Here is a 19,771-nt window from a genome sequence, read left to right as displayed (position 1 = left end):
TTGCGTTCAGATTAGTTCGGGAAAGCTGTGGGCAATGTCTGTCTCTGGAGAGCCTCAAAGGGCCTTGAGGACTAATGAAGGCACTAATAAGTCCTCCAGGAAAGTGACCCTCTTCATTTTTTTAGTAGAGGATTTTCAAACTTATTTTGACATAAAACTCCTTCATTCAAAAGGACATAGATGAATGGATATTACTCAGCCATCAAAAAGGATGAATACCTAACTTTTGCATCAACAGGAATAGGACCGGAGGAGATTATGCTGAGTGAAATAAGTCAAGCAGAGAAAGTCAATTATCATACAGTTTTACTTACTTGTGGAGCATAAGGAATAACATGGAAGACATTAGGAGAAGGAAAGGAAAAGTGAAGCGGGGGAAATCAGAGGGGGAGATGAACCAGGAGAGACTATGGACTCCAGAAACAAACGGAAGGTTTTAGAAGGGAAGAGGGGGATGGGTTAGCCCAGAGATGAGTATTAAGGAGGGCATGGATTGCATGGAGCACTGGATGTTATAAGTAAACAATGAATCTTGGAACACTACATCAAAAACTAATGAAGTATTGTATGGTGACTAACATAACACAATAAAGTTTTTTTTTAAAAAAGGAACATATACAGGGGCACCTGGGTAGCTCAGTGGGTTAAAGACTCTGCCTTCAGCTCAGGTCATGATCCCAGGGTCCTGGGATCGAGCCCCATATCGGGCTCTCTGCTCAGCGGGGATCCTACTTCCCCCTCTCTCTCTGCCTGCCTCTCTGCCTATTGGTGATTTCTGTCTGTCAAATAAATAAATAAAATCTTTAAAAAAAAAAGGAACATATACAAATAACTGAAAGGATATTGGTGTTAGAAAACAAAATAAAACAAAACAATGTTTAGAAAAAGCTGATATAAATGTCCAGAGCAATAGAAATGTAGGGTGATAATGAAGAAAGTGACTTTGGTAAATATGGGCAAATCCAATACCAAATTTTCAGGTCAAATATAATTCCTTGCAGGCCTAGTCATTCCTGCAAATTATCTTCAAAGCTAAATTAGCTCTCAAACTTCTTAAGAAGGTAGGTCTTTGTGTACAGATATTAACTTCATGTGATTTGCATTTTAAAAGAGGAACGATTTCAGGCTTTTCTATACAAATGGAGAAGCTATTAAAGTGTGCTCTAAGTATGTGCTGTCCCTTCAGTGACTGAAAACTCTAATTTGCAATCTGATGAATATGACATCTTTTGAATAATGCAAACTAAGAAAGTGCTAATTGGTTTCCATGGTCATACCTACAGCCTCATGAAAATGGATTAGGAACATAAAGAAAAATGCAGAATATAGAACTGCAGTGCCATTTAAATTATAAATGAAAGACAGTCTAGTTGAATGAAATGCCAAATAACAATAATAATGGTAATTTTAATAATAGGTGATGAGCATGATTTGCACCTGCTTTGCATCAGGTACTGTTTGATAGGCTCTGTACAGTATGTCTGAGCATCATCTGCAAAAACAAAACACAATAAGACCTGAGGCTAGGCCAGCTAATCAATAAAAAATAGATAAATATTATAGGTCACATTTATTGAGCACTTACTTTGTGTCAGGCACCACTGTAAACCTCTCACATTAGTAAGTCTTGTGAGCCTCACCAGAATCCTGTTGAGATGGGAACACTGTTCTTCCCATTCCACAGATGAGCTCACTGAGGCCAGAGTACTCTACCCTCCTTCTAAGCAAGAGAAGAGCAAGATTTGGGTATGTGTGTATTCAAATGCATCTCTAAATCACCTGCTCTTTCAACTTCTCCACTCTTCTGATCTCATGATATTTGTACACTTTGCATATTCTGATTATATACTAAATTGATACAATTTTAACAGTAATTAAAAAGTGGCTCACATTAGAACCTTTTGATAATTTGTCCCCAAAGGACATTGATGCATAATGAGTAGGAGAAGCAAATGCCTCCACTTCTGCATTTGTTGTCTCCCTTTATTCTCACAGTCTGGTCCTGAGAAATGTCACTCAAGTTTACTTCTGTAGACAGTTTATGATATATTCAGCAATAAAATGCATCAGTAAGCTCTAACAACCATTGACACCGTGTTACACTCTTGAATTTCTGTCCTGATTTCAATGCTATATTGTTAAAGTTTTAAGTAAAAAAAATTGTTTTTAAATTTTTGGCCAACTTTGTTTCTGTTTTAACTAAACTGTTCTCTATATGCCTCTTGCCGGTATTGGCCACCTGCTAGGAACCCAAATCTGATATTAGAGGGATTAAAGCCAGAGTTTAGGTTTCAGGTATCTATTTCTCAAATAATAAAAACAATATTTTCAGATACAAAGTTAAATTGACCCCTTTGCCACTGATCATTTTAGAGTATTGTGGATGTTACATTTTAAGAAAGAAATTCAGGGGTGCCTGGGTGGCTCAGTCAGTTGAGCATCTGACTCTTGGTTTTGGCTCAGGTCATGATCTCAGGAGTCACAGGATCGAGCCCTACATGGGTCTCCACATTCAATGGAGAGTCTGCTGGAGAGTGTCTCCCTCTATCCCTCTCCCCTCCCCCTTTTGCTCTCTCTCTCTCAAATAACAAATAAATCTTTAAAAGAAATGAAAGAAAGAACTTCAACAAACTAAACAAGCAAATGAAGCAAACACTGAGTTATGGTTGAGGGAATTAGTTTAATCCAAGCAGCAAGGAAGACAGTACTGACAGAGTGCTTTTCTCTAATGCAAGACAGTGCACAGGACTTTACTACATTTATTAATGCCTCAGAATTACCCTCAAAGGGAGGTCATTACTCTTTCTGTTAACAGATGTTACAGAGAGTGGATAACATGCCTCGGGTGACACAGCTGGTGGCAAAGCTGGGACTCGAACCCAAGTCTGGCATAAAAGCCTGCTGTTCTTTCTACTACATCGCATGCCTTCCTCAGAAAAAAAGGAGAAAAGATTTAAAGAAGGACAAGAGCTGCTTTCAAATGTGATCAGAGCAAAAAGGCATGAAGCTTGTTCTCCTAAACTCCATGAAGGAGAGTGGGGGCCATGCCAAGGACATCAAATTTAAGATAAGAAAGGAATACTTTTCTGACACTCACCTGTCTGTGAGTGTCTGTGGCCTCCTGATTTTGCACTCTCTGTCGCTAAAGCTGTCCAAAGAGAAGCCGAAGTGGCCAGATCTCTTCTGTTCTCAAAAATTATTTAATTAAGATCCTAAACAAAATATATATTCTCCAGGAGATCCTTGATACCAAGGACACTTCTCTCTTGATCTCCCGTTTTCCATCCCGTGCCAGCTGTGTGATCTAAAGAAAGTCAAACTGTGCTCCTCAGCTCACTACTTCTTGTAAAGCAGGAAGGTATCCCCTTCCAGGCAAGGTTATTAGAAGATTGGACAAGATGAGACAAGTGACATACTTAATCCATCATAAAGCTCAAATACCTCTTCTTGCACATGTCCAAGGTCAGAGTCTGTCAGAATTGGAGGCAGTTTCTGTTACCTCCACTTGGGTCATGCCAAAAACCGTGCAGGAAACACTCCACAGACGCAAGGCTTTCTTTCCCCTTACAGGTGCATCTGGATCAACCACGAGTGTGCACTTGCTACTGACTGGCATGTTTTCCTGCTTGATCACTCCCCCCCCCAAAAAAAATGCAGAGTTCTGATGCATTGCTTTCAGGGTTATAATGTGCATTTTTGGTAAATTCTATGCAAAGACGTCAATGAAGTAGCTTATGCATGCCATGTTCATCTTTTGACTTTTCCATTGGTGCATTCAATAAAGTATAATACTATTCTGTTTTATAATAATCACAGATATGATATTCCCTCTCAATGAGGTTTTTTTTTTTTTTTTCGGCTGCCAAAGTCTATTGCTCTTAATATAGAAAATGTTATAGACATACATAAGGATTAGCGCTGTGGAACCATCAGAACTTTCTGCTGTAATCTTACTTTCTGGTATCTAAAAAAGCTAACTGCAAGACTTTTAAAAGAGAATGAAATATATTCAAAATAAACACGACTATTCAAATATTTGACTGTACATTCTTCTGAAATTCAAATAAATATTGATAAGAAAAGATGTTGTTAAAGAGGTATGCATCATACATAGAATTTTAAAGACTTTAATCTAATGCTTAAATTAAGAAGACTCGCATAATTATCACTTGCATATAGGAAAAGATGAGTGATAGAAAATGAAAACTATGAAAATTTAATTCCAACTGAAATGAAAAAGAAATTTATCCTTGAAAACTCTTCTATCTATGGCCACTGTTCATCACAAAGACTGTAGGGGTTCAGATATAGTCTTGCATTTCAGTAACAAACTTATTCTGATCCATTGCCCTGTGGGCTAAAGAACATGTATATATACTCCCGGCCTGTGAGACATACGCGACAATTTCATCTTTTTATCACGCTTGGGTGTGCTTATATAGAAAACTGCATGCCATAGCCCAAGGAATCCCTCCTTATCACTACTTCCAGCTCTCAAGCTAAAAAAGTGGTATTGGAAGATTCAGTTAAAAATATGTGGTTTTTTCAAAAATGGTTTCCTTACTTATAGAAACAAAATTGAAATGTGTATCTCTGTGTGCGTGCGTGCGTGTATGTGTGTAAGAGGGTTAAATTAAACAAACCAAAAACTAAAAGCTAAACACTTCGTGATTTCGACCTTACCTTCTCTAAGCACACACATTTGACAACAGTGGAAGATAAGTACTCATAGATTGTGAGAAAGCAAAATAATCCTAAAATAATGTAGATGCACAAACACATACCCATCCACACAATCTATGACATATTTATATATGCATAAATATGTACACATATAAATGCTACATAAAACGGGAAATTTAAAAACAAACAGTAGGCCTGTATTGTTTATTTCTTTCATAGTCTCTCCCACACATCTGGGTATTGTAAAACATTACACCATATGTCTGTTTAGGATCATGGAACTTTATGTTTTATGTTATATGACAGTACGACTATAAATGTGGCAGAAGTAATAAATGAAAACAAATTTTCTTTTTATGAATAAATTCAAGAATATTTTGCCACATTCATTCTGATAAAATTACATAATTTTTGCTTAACTTGGAGGGGTTACATGCAAAAGATTACAGAAGAAGTAATAGAACACTAGTTAAGTGCTCTATTGGAAGTTTCTGCATCAAGGTAAAGTGGCCTGCCCTGAAGTAGTAAATTCCAAATAAGGTTTTCAGCTTTTCAATCATGTTACAATCTATCCCTCACTATAACTCTCGAAGTTACTTGTCTCCGATATATTCTAATGCTTTGGCTGCCTTATATGCATTAATTTAGGTGGATGCCATTCAGAAATATATGGTACTTGGCTTACATTCAAGCATCCGTACAAATATAAGGAAGTTGTCCTCATGAATCACAATTCCAGCAAGTAATTATTGAACCTCTACTATGTCATGGGCATATGAAATTGAATTTTAAGACAAAGCATTAGGACAAAAGAAATGAGGCCCCTGAAACTCTCCAAAGGACAGAATATAAAATAGCGAAGGAAACAAAGATTCTATTAGCTTCCTAGGAGGCAGGAAAATAAAACAGAACAAGCTCTGGAGGCAGACTAAATTGGACTCTAATTTTACTTGTACACTCACTGGCTGTGGGATCATAGAAAAGCGGCTGCAACACAGTGATGATAATGCGGCATAGACTCAAGATCATGCGTGAGGAGCACCTCATACCTTGTTTGCACGCTAGTAGATGCTCAATAAACAGTACGATTTTTTTCATTATTAGTGCTATTAGTAACACCAACTACAAAAGATTACCTACCACTGTGGTTAGCATATGGAAAGGTCTTCATAAGTGCTTGCTGAATGAATGAGCACTGAATGTAGCCTCAACTGTGAGGAGATAGGCAACGAAGGTCATGTGCAACGAGACAAGGTCAAAACACATCCATCTGTCTCACTTCTTCCGAGAAGGATTTCTGAAAAAAGAAGTTTCACCCTTCCCCCCTCCCCCCTTTATCTCTGCCTTTGTGGTTGTTTGAATACTTTAAGAGCGACGTTATTTTTCCCAACTGCTAGCACCATTCCAGGAGTCAGAGGTAATCTTGCCATTCTCTTACTAAATAATGAAACTGGACTACGATGCTCCAAATTTCTGCTGGCATGGCCCTAAGACATTCAGATGAGGTTAGCAAGGGCAAATGACTGTCAGGTGCTCAGACAGCAGCCAGGCTCGGGGCCTGAGGATGCCGAGCTTCTAGGGTGAGAGCAGATTCCGCAGGTGTCCCTCAGCTTCTCCCTCCACCAGGCAGGCTGGCTCCCACTTTCTGCCATTACGGCTCATCTGTCTGAGTTCTTCATGGCATGTTGACACTTATTATGTCTTCACTCACTGTAAGACGAGGCACTGTGGTGAAACCGAAGTGGAAGAAACCGTGAACGGGTGGTCTTGCACCTGAGTGCTGGCTTTGTTTCTCCATTACCTCAGTCACATAATGTGTGATACGCTTTCACAAGTTCCCAGTTCTCTCCTTTGTCAAAACACACAAGAAGCGGGTCACTAAAGCACAGACTTTGCAGTTGGAAACGTGTGCCTCCGTACCTGCCTTTCCCCTTTATGGACACTGTGACTTTGTGCAAATCACTGAACTGCTTTTTACATCTCACTTTCTTAATTTATAAAATGACATTAAGAATAAGGGTTGATGAGGCAATATCTCTAAGATACTTATCTGAGCATAAAACATGTAGAAACTTCCTCCTCTCCTTCTTCTTCTTATTATTACTATTATTATAAGATTATCTAGTGTCTCTCAGGCCTTCGTTTGTAATCCTCCATACAAGGACCTTAGCTTGTTTACATTGCAGTAGGAAAGTCAGGGAGATGTGGCAATGAATTCAAGAATAAGAACAGAAAATATAATTCAGATCTACAAGAAGTCAGAGGAGACAGGAACACAAAATGTAGGCTAGCAAAACAAAGTAAATACAATACAAAAGTAAAAGGGTTAGTACTAAATAAAGATATGTCCAGTTGCGATGCTAGGACACTCAGACAGTAATTTAGTAACTAGGTATTTAAAGGAAGACGACTTCTATGAGTAGGCACCACTTTGCATAGTGGAGGGATTTTCCCTAATGCATGCAAGTAAATTTTGTTCCATAACTCGAAAAAATGGACTATATGATATTTCATGAAATTTGAGTCTAAATCTATAAATAAGACACACATTTCTTGCTCCTTTCAATCTTCTCTGGGAAAAAAAGAATTCAATCCCAAATTCTGTTAAAAAGTTCAAAGCACAAATGGCATAGTAGCCCCATTAAACGATGGTGCTCTCTGGAGTTTGTTTGAGAGTTTTGGGACTGGAATTGTCCGAGAAGAAACAACTCAAAGGGACGGTGAACACAAAACTACATAGATCTGGGGGACGCTTACTATCAGAGAATGTTTGTACATTATTATTTCTGTGAATTTGTTTCATAGGAATCTGAGGATGCTACAGCTTTAAAAATAATGACTAGATGGAGCACCTGGGTGGCTCGGTCGGTTAAGTATCAGACTTTGGATTTTGGCACAGGTCATGATCTCGGGCTCATGAGCGGGACTCTGTGCCCAGTGGGGAGTCTGCTTGAGATCCTCTCTCCACTCCCTCCCACTCTGTTCACCCCCACTTTCTCTCTCTCTCTGAAATAAATAAATAAACCTTTTAAAAAATAATGACTGGAATCTAAAGGAACAAAATGTAGATATCATCAGTACAAAGCCATATTAAGACAAAACAAAAGAAACAACTGAAAAAAAAAAAAAAAAAAAAAAGAAAGCTTCTTATCCCTAACCTGATGTTCTTCCAGTAGAGTACTTTGGAGACTCACGAGCCGGTGGAGAGAAGATGAATTACATCATGAAGGGTCTGAAATCAAAAGGCTATGATAAGTCTGTAAAGTGTCTACTCACGGAGAGAGAAATTCACAAATTTGGCAAAGCATGAAAAGGGAGGGAAAGCATAAAAACCCAGCCATTTTTCAAAAAAAAAAAATTTTTTTTTCTAGAAAACCCAATTCTTTGTAGTTACACTTGTTTTCCTTTTATATAATCAAAATCAAATGAGGATTAGGCAGAGGTGTTAAGATCAAAAGTGGAAATATGTATTGATTCTATTCCTTGTTTGCTTACAGGGGTAGTACTCTAACCTTGACCCTTCCCTTCCTGTTCTGCCACCTTTAGGTTTTCTTTGAGTTTACTAACCTTCATTTTACTAAGAATTCGTTGGTCCCCTGATTTGTGTTTCAGAGGGAGTGTCTAAAGGTGCAGCGTTGTGCTGATGTTAATGGCGGTTCTGGAGAATCAATGTGAGTCGTCAGCAAGAGGAAGAGTGAGGGCTATGCATCCCATCTAGAAAACACGGGGCCTGCTAGTAGTCCTAAATTAACTTAATGCTTGACATCATATTTCGTGAATCCAGGGGCACTCTTGTCAGGTCTCCTCACCGCGCTGGGCACTAACACATATTTCTAGAGTATCAGTGACATTGCTAGCTGGACTTTTTAGCTGATCCACACAAACTTCAAGCTGAATATCACCACAGCAAAATTTCATGGGGAACAACACCACAAAACTGTGAAGATTTTAAAATGTCTTCCCAGATAAAATTTAACAACAAGAACAACAAAATAGCAGATGTTTAAGAGACATAACAGAGAAAGACGATAATGGCATCATTAGAACCCATTAACACTTATTTTTTTGTATGAATATGAGCTACTTTAAATTACTTTATACTCCCCTAAGTCAAAAATGCAAAACTGTAAGGATCAGGAAAAACAGGAAAAGGAGACAGACCTCAGTACAGATTTCAGTATAAGCCACAGCATCTTTACTGAAATAAATTGTTTACAAGTAGGTCCTTGCCACTGCAACGCAGAAGGAAAACCCACTTAAGACACTGTCTCTTCCCTGGAAGCGGTCTCTATGTTTCATCAAAAGAAGAACATCTCGAGATTTACAAGGACTGTCCTATACAATTCTTACATTTGTTTATACTATACAAATACTGCAAGGTATATATTATGTGTACATAATTATAGGAGTTATTATATACTTATAAAACAGCATACTATTGTTTAGAATGTATAATGAAGTTTATAAAAAAAGTTTATTCTATTTAACATTCTTCTAGCTTTAAAAGATTGGGAGGGAGACAAACCATAAGAGACCCTTAATCGCACAAATCAAACTGAGGGTTGCTGGAGGGTGGTGGGGAGGGATAGGGTGGCTGGGTTATGGACATTGGGGAGGGTATCCACTATGGTGAGTGCTGTGAAATGTCTAAACCTGATGATTCACAGACCTGGACCCCTAGGGAAAATAATACATTATATGTTAATAAAAATTTAAAAATACTATGTAACTTCCTAAAGATCATTATCTGGTCTCTCTCAAAACAAATAGTACTCATATTCAAAATTACCTCTGCTCTACTGCTTGCTTCAGTATGAGTCTGTTTAATGTATGTTTTATATTTAATAGGATGGAAACAAAACAAGCTTAAAAAAAAGAGAATAATCAACTTCCCTTCCATTATCATAAATTTGCAATGTTGCCACTAACAAACACCGTTCAAACCCAGAAGCTTACTTGACTTAAAAAGTCACATTTCAATAAGAAACAGAAAAATTATTCAATAACTTGCTCATTGTTTCTATTCTTACTATCAAAGAATTTCATCAGTTTAATGATCATGTCATTCCCCCCACCCCCATACGGACTGATAACCTTTGACAACGCGAAACATGAACTTCAGTGTGAACCTGAACCGTTGCTGTTTCATTGTAACCTGCTGCTGTGGAGAACATGAGCCATGTGAGAGCTGACCTCTAAACATCTGTAGGAGTTGGGACTTTCAAGCCCAGCCATCCTTCAGTAAATGTCATCAGCTCTTCACTTTATAGCATTTCTGTGGACAGAGAGACCCACCTCAGGCTCAGGGCCAGCAGCTGCTCCTTTGACTTCAGAAGCTCCCCCACTTCAAAACTGGCATAGCCCAGGAAGCTTCGCTGAAAATAAGACAGAATGGTGTCCATTAACTTCAAAAGTCCTTAGTATCTTTGCTGTCACACCAATCACACAAAATTAGAAGAATGAAATGTTGACTGCATGAGCCTGACAAATATTTCACTTGCAGAGATACAATCATAACTGACAGAGATACGATAATCGAGCCTTCTCGTGGGGTGAAGTCCAGGGGAGCAAATGGTGACTTTTCCATTAAAAACAAAGAGACCAGGAGCCTAGAAAAGAACAAAATGTGTAACACCAAAGCCAGGACTTTTCTGTGAGTTTTCTTCTCCTATGAAAACTGGGAGAGAAGCAAAGATGATAAACTTTCAATATTTACCAATGCCGTCGTCGTTCTTATTAGAATTCCTCAAGTCACTGGCAGCGACAACTTTGTATTCCAGATATGAGCAAATCTGTTAGTTGGAGCTATTTTTATGTGGGACTCTGAACAAGTTATAAATAGAAATGCTGTATTTCTCCCCCATCACAGCAACGTTTAAAAGCATTTGTTTCCTTTGTTTTTTCTATACCAGCATGGGACAATTTCATTCCAATACACAAAACAGAAAGGTACTTACTCTGTTACATTTTCTAAAATTGCTTTTTTAACCTATCATACTGGCTTGGCTGTTGACTATCTACGAATATCTCCTTTCTACAATTTTTGACTCATAATGTAAAGAATAAAACTCCAAATTGGTTTTTCTTTTCCAGGAAACAAATCTTTCATTTCTTTTTAATATTCTGGGCTACTTCTGATTTAAAGTCACAATATTATGGTATACCATAAATAGTATTTCTCGTTCTCCCCTCAAGGTCAAGAAGTAAACACGAAAATATCAAATCCATATCATCTCCCATTGCTGCCCTACATACTGTAATACTCTACAAGAAGTCAACCCACTACATTTTCCAGAGCATTCTCTTTTCATAGCTCTGTTGCAGGGTTGCCCTAGAATAAGAGCCTGGGCTTAAGGAGTCTAAGCACAATTGGGTCTTTTCAGCCAAAAGTGTGAGGTTATTTCATACACAATAGGCTGCGTCCACACTTAGTGATTATTAAGCAAAAGAAAGACATGCTTCAAGTCAATTTTTTTTCTCCCTTTTTTTAAATTTAGAACTGTTTCAAGAAACTTAAAGGCAAATACTGTTAATACAACTCAGTTCTAAAGCTGGAGATGTCTACACATTAGCAAGGATAAACCCAATGAACTAACTTGAAATTCACAGAGCTGGCTTAGACACCAACTCACCAAAGCCAGAAGAGCATGAGACTAAATTATTAGGAGAAGGACGTCAGGTGAAAATACTATTTGTGGCAAAGCTCTGATGATACGTCAATGAGTGATGAAATGAGAGTAATTCAAGCTACAAAAAGAAGTCCAAGTGCTATATGAGTGAAGCATGAAGGGATTTAGGGTAACTTTTCAGCAGATGGTATAGTAAAACCTGGGAAAGATCCAGCTGAAGAGAAGCATTAATGTCACCTCATGAGCGATAACTACTAGACCATCCTTTTTGAGCACCCCTTCCCCTTCCCTATTTCTTATCCTGCTGTATTTTTCTCTATTGGCACCTATCACCATAGGACATATTATTTTTTATACATATACATATTATATATATATTATTTTTCTTTGCTTATTTTGTAACTCCTTTGAAAATAATCAAGATTTGAAGCTCCACAAGCAGCCTTATTTTGTTTTCTCACAAACTCCTACTGCCTAGTGCACAGTAGGCATGTGATAAATTTTTGCTGACAATAAATGAGTGAACGGCTGGAATAAAAACTAGCTTTCAAGGTTGTCATTCTATTAGATATAGATATCAGGATGTTCTTTCTGCAGGTATTTACAAAGTACTATAATTCGCTATCTGGAAAATGAAAACAATTTTAACTTGTGGATTGTATATTGTAGTGAATTTCATTGTAGCATGTGGTAGTTAAGCATGTCTATCCCACTTCCTCTTTCCCTGATTATCGGAGTTTTTAAATCACTCTTTATTCTCAAAGAAAACTCTTTAACTGATGAAAGATTTCATGATGCCTCAAAATTTCTAATGATTTTCTCTCTGTGTATTGAAATGTCAAAGGTATGGATGGTTTTGGAGTGAATAAAACAGACCATACATGTCATGAATGTTACTGAGGTCTTTTCATCAGTAAAAGTGACAAATGCCCCAGAGTGGAATGTAGCAATGAGAGACAGGTGGAGTGGCTATTTCCAGACATGAGCTACACATACCCCGTGAGGCACAGCTGCCTGTAGAGTTGTGACCACAGCCGCTGAATGTCTCCTCTGTCCACCAGATCAGGGGCTGCTATGGAAGCAGGACTCTGGCTGGTCCATCCCTGAGCCATGCCCAGTGCCCAGAACAGAAGGGCTGCCTCGTATGCCTACTGCCTTATTGTACGCGTTTGCAGGGGACCAAGGACAATGCCCATGGGTCTAACTTTTTTATCAGAACTGGCAGCCACAGGCTTCATCTCAAAAGATAGCAAGAGATTTTACAGAAATCATACAATGTGTTAGAAACTAATTTAGGTAATGACATTATAGCACTGTGTTATGAAAACTTGTCAAACCCAAGGAGGTGTTATTTAGATATAAATATATCTTTTTACTCTACAAATAACTGTACATGGTGACTATGTGTGGCATAAAGGACATTAATGAAATCCCTGAAGACAGTGGGACATGAAACACTAACAATGGCTTTGCCTCTATATTTACTTTCTGGTAGGTATTTTTTGTATTTGCTTGATGTCAACATAAATAAAACACAGCATTCATTTACATGGATATCTACTGGACTCCTGTAAAAGAATGAGTTAGAAGGAAATAGTCTTCTCTGTTTCTGAAACCTAAATCCCCATGGAAGGAAAAGAGCACACTAATGCTAATATAAGAGAGTAACGGAATATAAAACTATTTTATCTTTGCTGCCACTGTAATCATAACCATGGAATATCAGAGACATCTTTAAAAAATTTAAGTCTCAAATATAACTCAAGGAACAAGCTTACCCATCTTGTCTTCAGTACTGTTTCTAAAATACTCATCTTAAAGGTTTAAAACTGGGAGGTCTAGTATCAGTGGAAAAATGTGAAAGACAAACAAAAAAATTAAAGTCTCACTAGAGTTGGAGCTCAGAGGTCTGGAGTGTCATGTTAAATGTTATTCTGTCAAAAAATGGAAATATGGGCATTTGAATCACTTCTCCCAGCCCCCAAACAGGCTATCCACTAATGGGTATTGTCAGGCCTTATTTCTCTGTCTTCTCGCTTGCAAATCTGTGGTCTTGAATGAGTTACTTCATCATTCCCCGTCATAACCGCTGTAGGAAAAAGTTGCATGTGATAACTCTATCTTTCGCATAGTTACTGTTATAAGAATCAAAGTAAGCCAGGCAAAGCTCTTGGTACATTGCTGGGAAAAACAGGAAGTTAAAGGAGTTAACTGGCTTACACATGGTCCCAGAACGAGTTAATATGCAGATGCCAAGTTGGAATCCAGGTTTCCTGCTTTTTAGTCTAGCATTCTTTTATCCCCATTACACTGGGCTTTATTTCCAGGACAGGTGGCAATTCTCTCTCCTTCTGCCAGGCTCTCTGCCTGCTCAACATGGGTCTCTGGCCTTTTTTACCTGCTCAGGAGAGAGCGACACTCAGAAAGATCATTCTGGGTACAAGCGCCCAGAGCAGATGATCATTGAATTGCTTCCTGCATAATTTCAATCTCTCACCTGGCTGGAGAGTGATAGCAAGCAGGGGCATGGGGCGGGGAAAGTTGGGGCATCTGCTTCAATCCCAGTTCCTCTCTATAGGGAGTGTAGCAATAAACAGTTTATCGTACCAGCCCTTGCAGGGACTCTGAGCAAGTCACAAGTATTCAGATTGCTTCTGGGGTTGCATAGGTCTCTGCAGCAGGCCCTCAGTGTTCCCTGATTGAGCTGTACTATATAACGAGCCACAAGATGTACAGCTCTGTAAACCTTGCTGTGAGCTGGCCTACCCTCTGTCACCTATGTTCATCTCACAAAGCCTCTAATCAAAATAGAGGGTTCCTGTATACCACAATTTCCAAGAGACTCCCAAGTTTTACCAAGTACTGTGTAGAACTGTATGATCCAATGGCGAACCACTGGTTCAGGCATGAGGCTTGTGGCTACTCTGAATTGAGATGTGCTGTACACATAAAATACACATCACATTTATACAACATGGTATTTAAAAAGAGTGTGAAATAGAGCATTGCTAATTTCTTGTATTGATTACATTTTGAAATGATTATATTCTGTGTATGTTGGGTTCAACAAAATATTAAAATTCATCTTGCCTGTTCCTTTTTTAATTTTTTGAAAGCATGGGCTGCTAGAAATTTTGAAAATATATATGTGGCATACATTTGTGGCACACACAATATGTCCATGGAAAAATGCTGGCTTAGAGGTTAAATGAATATATCAATAATACTTTGACCTATTCTTATAAAACTATCTACAAGAACTGTGGTACAAGTCCAAAATGCCTTGGAAGAGCCGGGTTGATAGCATGAGGCTCATACACAACATGCCCTACATGTAACTCAAAGGACAATCCTTTTTTCCTAGCCCATGTACTTCTTCTTCAGTGACAACCCTAACAGATATGGTTCCACTGTTTCCCATCAAATAGGCAGGGAAAGAAGATACATGAACTACTCACACTGAAAAAAAAGAATCAGAAGGACAAAAAAGAGACTTGGGAGGAAATCTATTAAAAGTGGACAAATGGTCCAAAGAAAACATTAAAAAGCATTTTAGGGTAAAGTCGTATATTTAAAAACTACATCTTTACTAGGAATATACCTCAAAAGGTCTCAGCACATATTGGTATCTCCTTCCCTAAGACATCAACAAAAGATCTAGGTGTATCCAATAGATGTTGCTTAAGAATGCGAAGAAATGTATAGAACATATTTGAACTATTTAAAATAAAAGCTTTTAGCTCATTTTTTAAATCAGCGTAGTCAAGAGCTAGAGTTCTTAGATGGTTGTAATGGCAGAGCCAAGTCTGGGCCAAGAGCTAAAACTCTCAGACCAAAGAAATATTTTGAGGATTTAAGTGATGAGATATAAATTAACCAGGGCTCCATGACTGGTGCTTAAGATGAGGCGATTCTTCTCTATCCACAATATTGTGTACTCTGAGGGTATTAGAATGCCAGAACCTGTGGACTCGGTCTTATTTAGGCTCATTCTTACTACACTCGAGACTTAGGTCTATAATATAAATGCCATTTTACCGAGTTCTGATGTGCCATAAAGTGTACTAGATTTTTACATATTATTAAGACTTATATACCATTACAATTTGTTTTAGATGCCCCCTTTCATTTTGGTGGTTCTAAAAAATTTAAGATGGTTGGCAAACCAAAATCATGGTATGCTTTCTAACTCATTCAATACATATATCATAATTTACTAGTTCCCAGACACAAAGCTAGGGTTATTAGAGTGAACAAAACAAGGGGTGCCTGGCTGGCTCAGTGGGTTAAAGCCTCTGCCTTTGGCTCAGGTCATGATCTCAGGGTCCTGCAATTGAACCCCGCACAGGCTCTCTGCTCAGTGGGGAGCCTGCTTCCCCCTCCCCAACCCCTGCCTGCCTCTCTGCCTACTTGTGATCACTCTCTGTCAAAAAAACAAAACAACAAGAACAAAAAATCACGTCAAAAATAAATAAATAAATAAATAAATAAATAAATAAATAAATAAATAGGCTCTTTGCTCTCACAGAGTTTAACATGCAGGATGAGTGTGCAGACATTACCAATATCTAATACCTATTTGGCTCACTTTTCATTACTAATAGTACCTTGATTTTGTTCCAATGGGAACTGACCCAGATTCTCCTCTGCTTGGGCACTCCTATCTTCTTAGTGATAGGTACATGTCAATATACCAACTGAAATTTCCCCAAAGTGATTGATTCCCAGAATTGAAGGAAAAAGATCAGCTGCCATTCGTCCTTCAGTGTTTTGCCCACCTGGACTGTGACTTCTGAAGGTTCAGTGTTTAGACTGTACAATACTCTAACAAAGGAAGAGCTGGAGGTAGATAGAACCTGGTTGCTCAAAGTCATTTTTTGAGTAGCTACGGCCTTAGACCATTATTGCAGATCTTTTTCTAACATGAGAAAAATGAGTCTGTTACTTCTAAGCCACTGTTTGTCAGGTGACTTGGTTCTGAATGCATTCCTAACTGATTCAACAGATATGTCACAGGATGTCAATTGAGAATGTTCTTTTGATCCAGGCTGAGTCTTTGTCAAAGACAGTATTCTAAATACACCATGGTATCAGTTCAGAGAACCTCCAGTGCTTGGAGCTAGCAACCTTCTCACAATGCTTCAGAAGAAGCCAATTTAATGGTGCCTGGATGGCTCACTCGGTTGAGTGTCTGACTCTTGATTTTGGCTCAAGTGATGATATCTGCCATGATAGTGGGAAACAGCATAAATGCATAAAAGAACATGTTCAGAACAGACAGTTGGTGAATTTGGCCCCCAGGCTATAGTTTACAGACCTCTCACTCCTGTGGATCTCTTAATCAGTCCCAATTGGAATATATTTGAAAAAGTGGTATGTTTAAATGTCTCAAATTTCCTATCATTTTTTTCAGTAATTACTTTTAAGCTGTTTTCAATTCACTCAATATTATAAAATTTTCAAATACAAAACTGCATTAAATACAATCTGTGTTCAGTATTAAAGCTAAAAAAAAAAAAAAAAACCTCAATATGGACAATGTTACCATGGGTACCACTTTGACTTATAGAAATTTATTTATGGGACTTGGGTGGCTCAGTCAGTTAAGCATCTGACTTTTGATTTCAGCTTAGGTCATGATCTCAGGGTCATGAGATGGAGCCCCATATCAGGCTCTGTGCTCTCCTCCTAGAGTCTAAGTGAGATTTTCTCCCTCTGTCCCTCCTCTCGCTTATGTGTGCATATATTCTCTCTATATATATCTCTCTCTCAAATAAATGAATAAATCTTCTTTTTTAAAATATTTTATTTATTTATTTGTCAGAGAGAGAGAGCACAAGCAGGGGGAGTGGCAGGCAGAGCAGGCAGAGAAAGAAGCAGGCTCCTGGCTGAGCAAGGAGCCCAATGTTGGACTCGATCCTGGGACCATGGGATCATGACCTGAGCCAAATGCAGATGCTTAACGACTGAGCCACCCAAGTATCCCAATAAATGAATAAATCTTAAGAAAAAAAAGTCAACTTAGAGACAATGGTCTATTAGTAACATGACATGGCCAGTCGATGTAAAGGTAGTGTTGGAAGAGAGGGAAGGTGAGCATTTCAGGAGATGCACTATTTAGGAAATGAGGCTAATTTCTTCATTCTATCACATCCAGGAAAACAGCTTCAAGTCAGAGGAGTCAGTCAGAGTCCCCTCTGACTGGGGCCTAGAGAATTATTCGACCTCTACCCAGGGGGAAAAAAAACAACGAGAAGGTCCTGATAGGCATGAGAGAACACAAAGTGCCCCATTCCTTCTCCTTCACGATCAAATGCAGAGATGGCTGACATTCTTCTCCATCAATTCAACTCAAGCTTTGGTGCATGTATTGGAGGGCCCCCTTGGCAGGTCCAGATGGCGGCTGTTGCCAATGACGAAATGATCAGTACGTAAGACAATGCTGCACACAAAAACTGGAAGAAGGTTCTCAACTGCCTGTAGGATTGTGGGGAGTTTCCCATAGGCCTTACAATTGGCTCAGTCCCATGGACTCTTTAGACCCAACTTTTTTCTAGGCTTTTTCAACCTCTCTGTACAGATCCCAGGGACTCAGCCTGCTGGGCTCTCCCTCAGAAGTTGCCACCACCTACTCCAGGCTTTTCTAAGCAAAAAGCTTGTTTTTCTCTTCCTGCTCTTCCAATTTCTAAAAGCTGAGATACGGCGGTGCCGACGCAGCGGGAAAACCTTTGCAGGGTTTCGCAACACCGGACTGCACTTTGATGGCAGCTTCTGTTTGGACCTGTGTTACAGTATAGCAGGAAGCAGAAAACAGCATAGACCCGTGGCTAGTTTGTTCTCTGCCTCCTTCCTGAAGCCGGATAGCTCATGTCTGTGATTTCCCTAGCCTTCTGTTGGTCCAGGAATGCTGGCTCTGAGTTGCCTCTCAGCTACCTGCAGGGGCAATTTCTAGACTCGTCTCTAGCAGGCTAAAGTGAGTATGAATCCATTTGAGGGTGATTTCCCAGAGACAAGGAATGACGTCCATATAATTCACCAAATATGTGACAGTGCCGCCTTGCGTTGTCACACCCTGTTAATTTAACTCAATTTCCTTTGTCGGTGATCAGACAACAGAAGGTCAGCGGAAAGCCCAAAGATCAACTTAGAATGGACGCATGTGCCCTTCAGAAACATAAGAAACACTTACCCCAACCTCTGGCAGGGGATCCTTATGCTCAGGTAGGACACTGGTTCGAACCTACAGAGAAGAACAAACATTCTCCGTGTGACTTTGAAATAGAAACCAGTGCACACAGGTGCTGGGTGTCATTTTCCATCCTAGGCATCGATTCGGACTCTGGGGTTAATCATTACTGAAGGCACCTGGGTGTACCATCTGCTGCGGTATGGCAAAGCTGTCCTTTTATCGTCGCTAAGCTTCCTGATTTTCCTAAGTAGACAGAACTACCAGGTCCTCACCCCATCACTCCTCACCCAATACAGAGGTATCTAGGCTTAAGGTGAATCACCTTTAATCTCCTCAAAAAGCAGCCCTCGTTCCATATTCAAAGGGAAGGAGAGAGCTGTTATAGAGAAAGTCATCCCATGCAAGCTCAATAAATATTTTATTCTCCAAATGAGCACCAAAACCCACAGTCTTTATAGGACATCCCTCCCACTTGAGAGTTCTGGGCCAAATTGTCAGATACCATTACCTAAATTCATTTGAAAACTAATTCTCAACTGGGGGAGAGGGAAATAATGTAAAATAATCAGTCATCTGGGGAAGCTTTTCGTATGTTTGAAAGTGTTCCAAGTGAAATATCAACTCCTTAGATGATAAGTAGGCATATATCTTCCACTGAGCAGTGATCCTTAATCCTGGCTGTACATTAGAGCTACCTGGGGACCTTTCAAACTCCTGGTGCTCTCTCCTGCCCCCAGATATTGATTCTAATGTACAGCTGAGTCGATGTTTCTCTAAGAAAAAAATGTTTCAAATGAAAAGGAATCACGACGATCTTTCTCACTTAAGAAAAAGCCAGTAAAAGCAAGAAACACCTAAAACCTAAATCTAGTGTATCTTAATTTGAAGTAAGGATTAGATAAACACATTAAATGAATACAGGGCAATAGACAAGCATACTCTGTTTAACTGGAGAGCAGAGGGAAGCGGGGATGTCTGGGAAGAGAGGAACCCTAGGCACATGTGTTTGATCAATAGTTCAGGGGGTCATTTTCACAAAATCCCTTTGGAGTGCAACACTGCCAATCATAATTCTCTTGAAACCCTTTAAGTCCTGACATACCTGACTATACCTGGTCAATTCTCTCCAGTGTAAAGGATACTTATAATAGGGCTCATAATGTCCGAAGACTTGAACTAGCTCCTTAGGGCCTGCTCATCTTTAACACAGTTTCCACTTCTTGGAAAAAGCCTCAAGCCATGGGTAAAACACTGCATTTTAACTTCCAGC

At 39.1% G+C, this 19,771-nt stretch overlaps 1 protein-coding gene across 14 annotated transcripts in view; it reads right to left on the bottom strand.

The window, feature by feature from the left end:
* Positions 1-19,771, bottom strand: part of INPP4B (inositol polyphosphate-4-phosphatase type II B) — an 837,179-nt gene that overhangs the window by 246,030 nt on the left and 571,378 nt on the right. For 12 of the 14 annotated variants that reach the window (XM_082727238.1, XM_082727234.1, XM_082727229.1 and 9 more), the window contains 2 exons: positions 18,502-18,552; positions 9,979-10,058 (listed from right to left, as the gene is read on the bottom strand). In XM_082727238.1, coding sequence (XP_082583364.1) covers positions 9,979-10,058; positions 18,502-18,552 — 131 coding nt within the window. Of the gene's footprint in view, positions 1-9,978; positions 10,059-10,399; positions 10,471-18,501; positions 18,553-19,771 lie in introns of those variants that run through there. The other 2 variants (XM_082727231.1, XM_082727241.1) reach the window with 2 other exon arrangements.

Source organism: Mustela nivalis (genome assembly GCF_964662115.1).
Source record: "Mustela nivalis genome assembly, chromosome: 4".
In the NCBI taxonomy this organism is placed as follows: Eukaryota; Metazoa; Chordata; class Mammalia; order Carnivora; family Mustelidae; genus Mustela; species Mustela nivalis.
The sequence above is the reverse complement of the archived record's forward strand: the minus strand, read 5'-3'. Positions and strand labels throughout refer to the sequence as shown.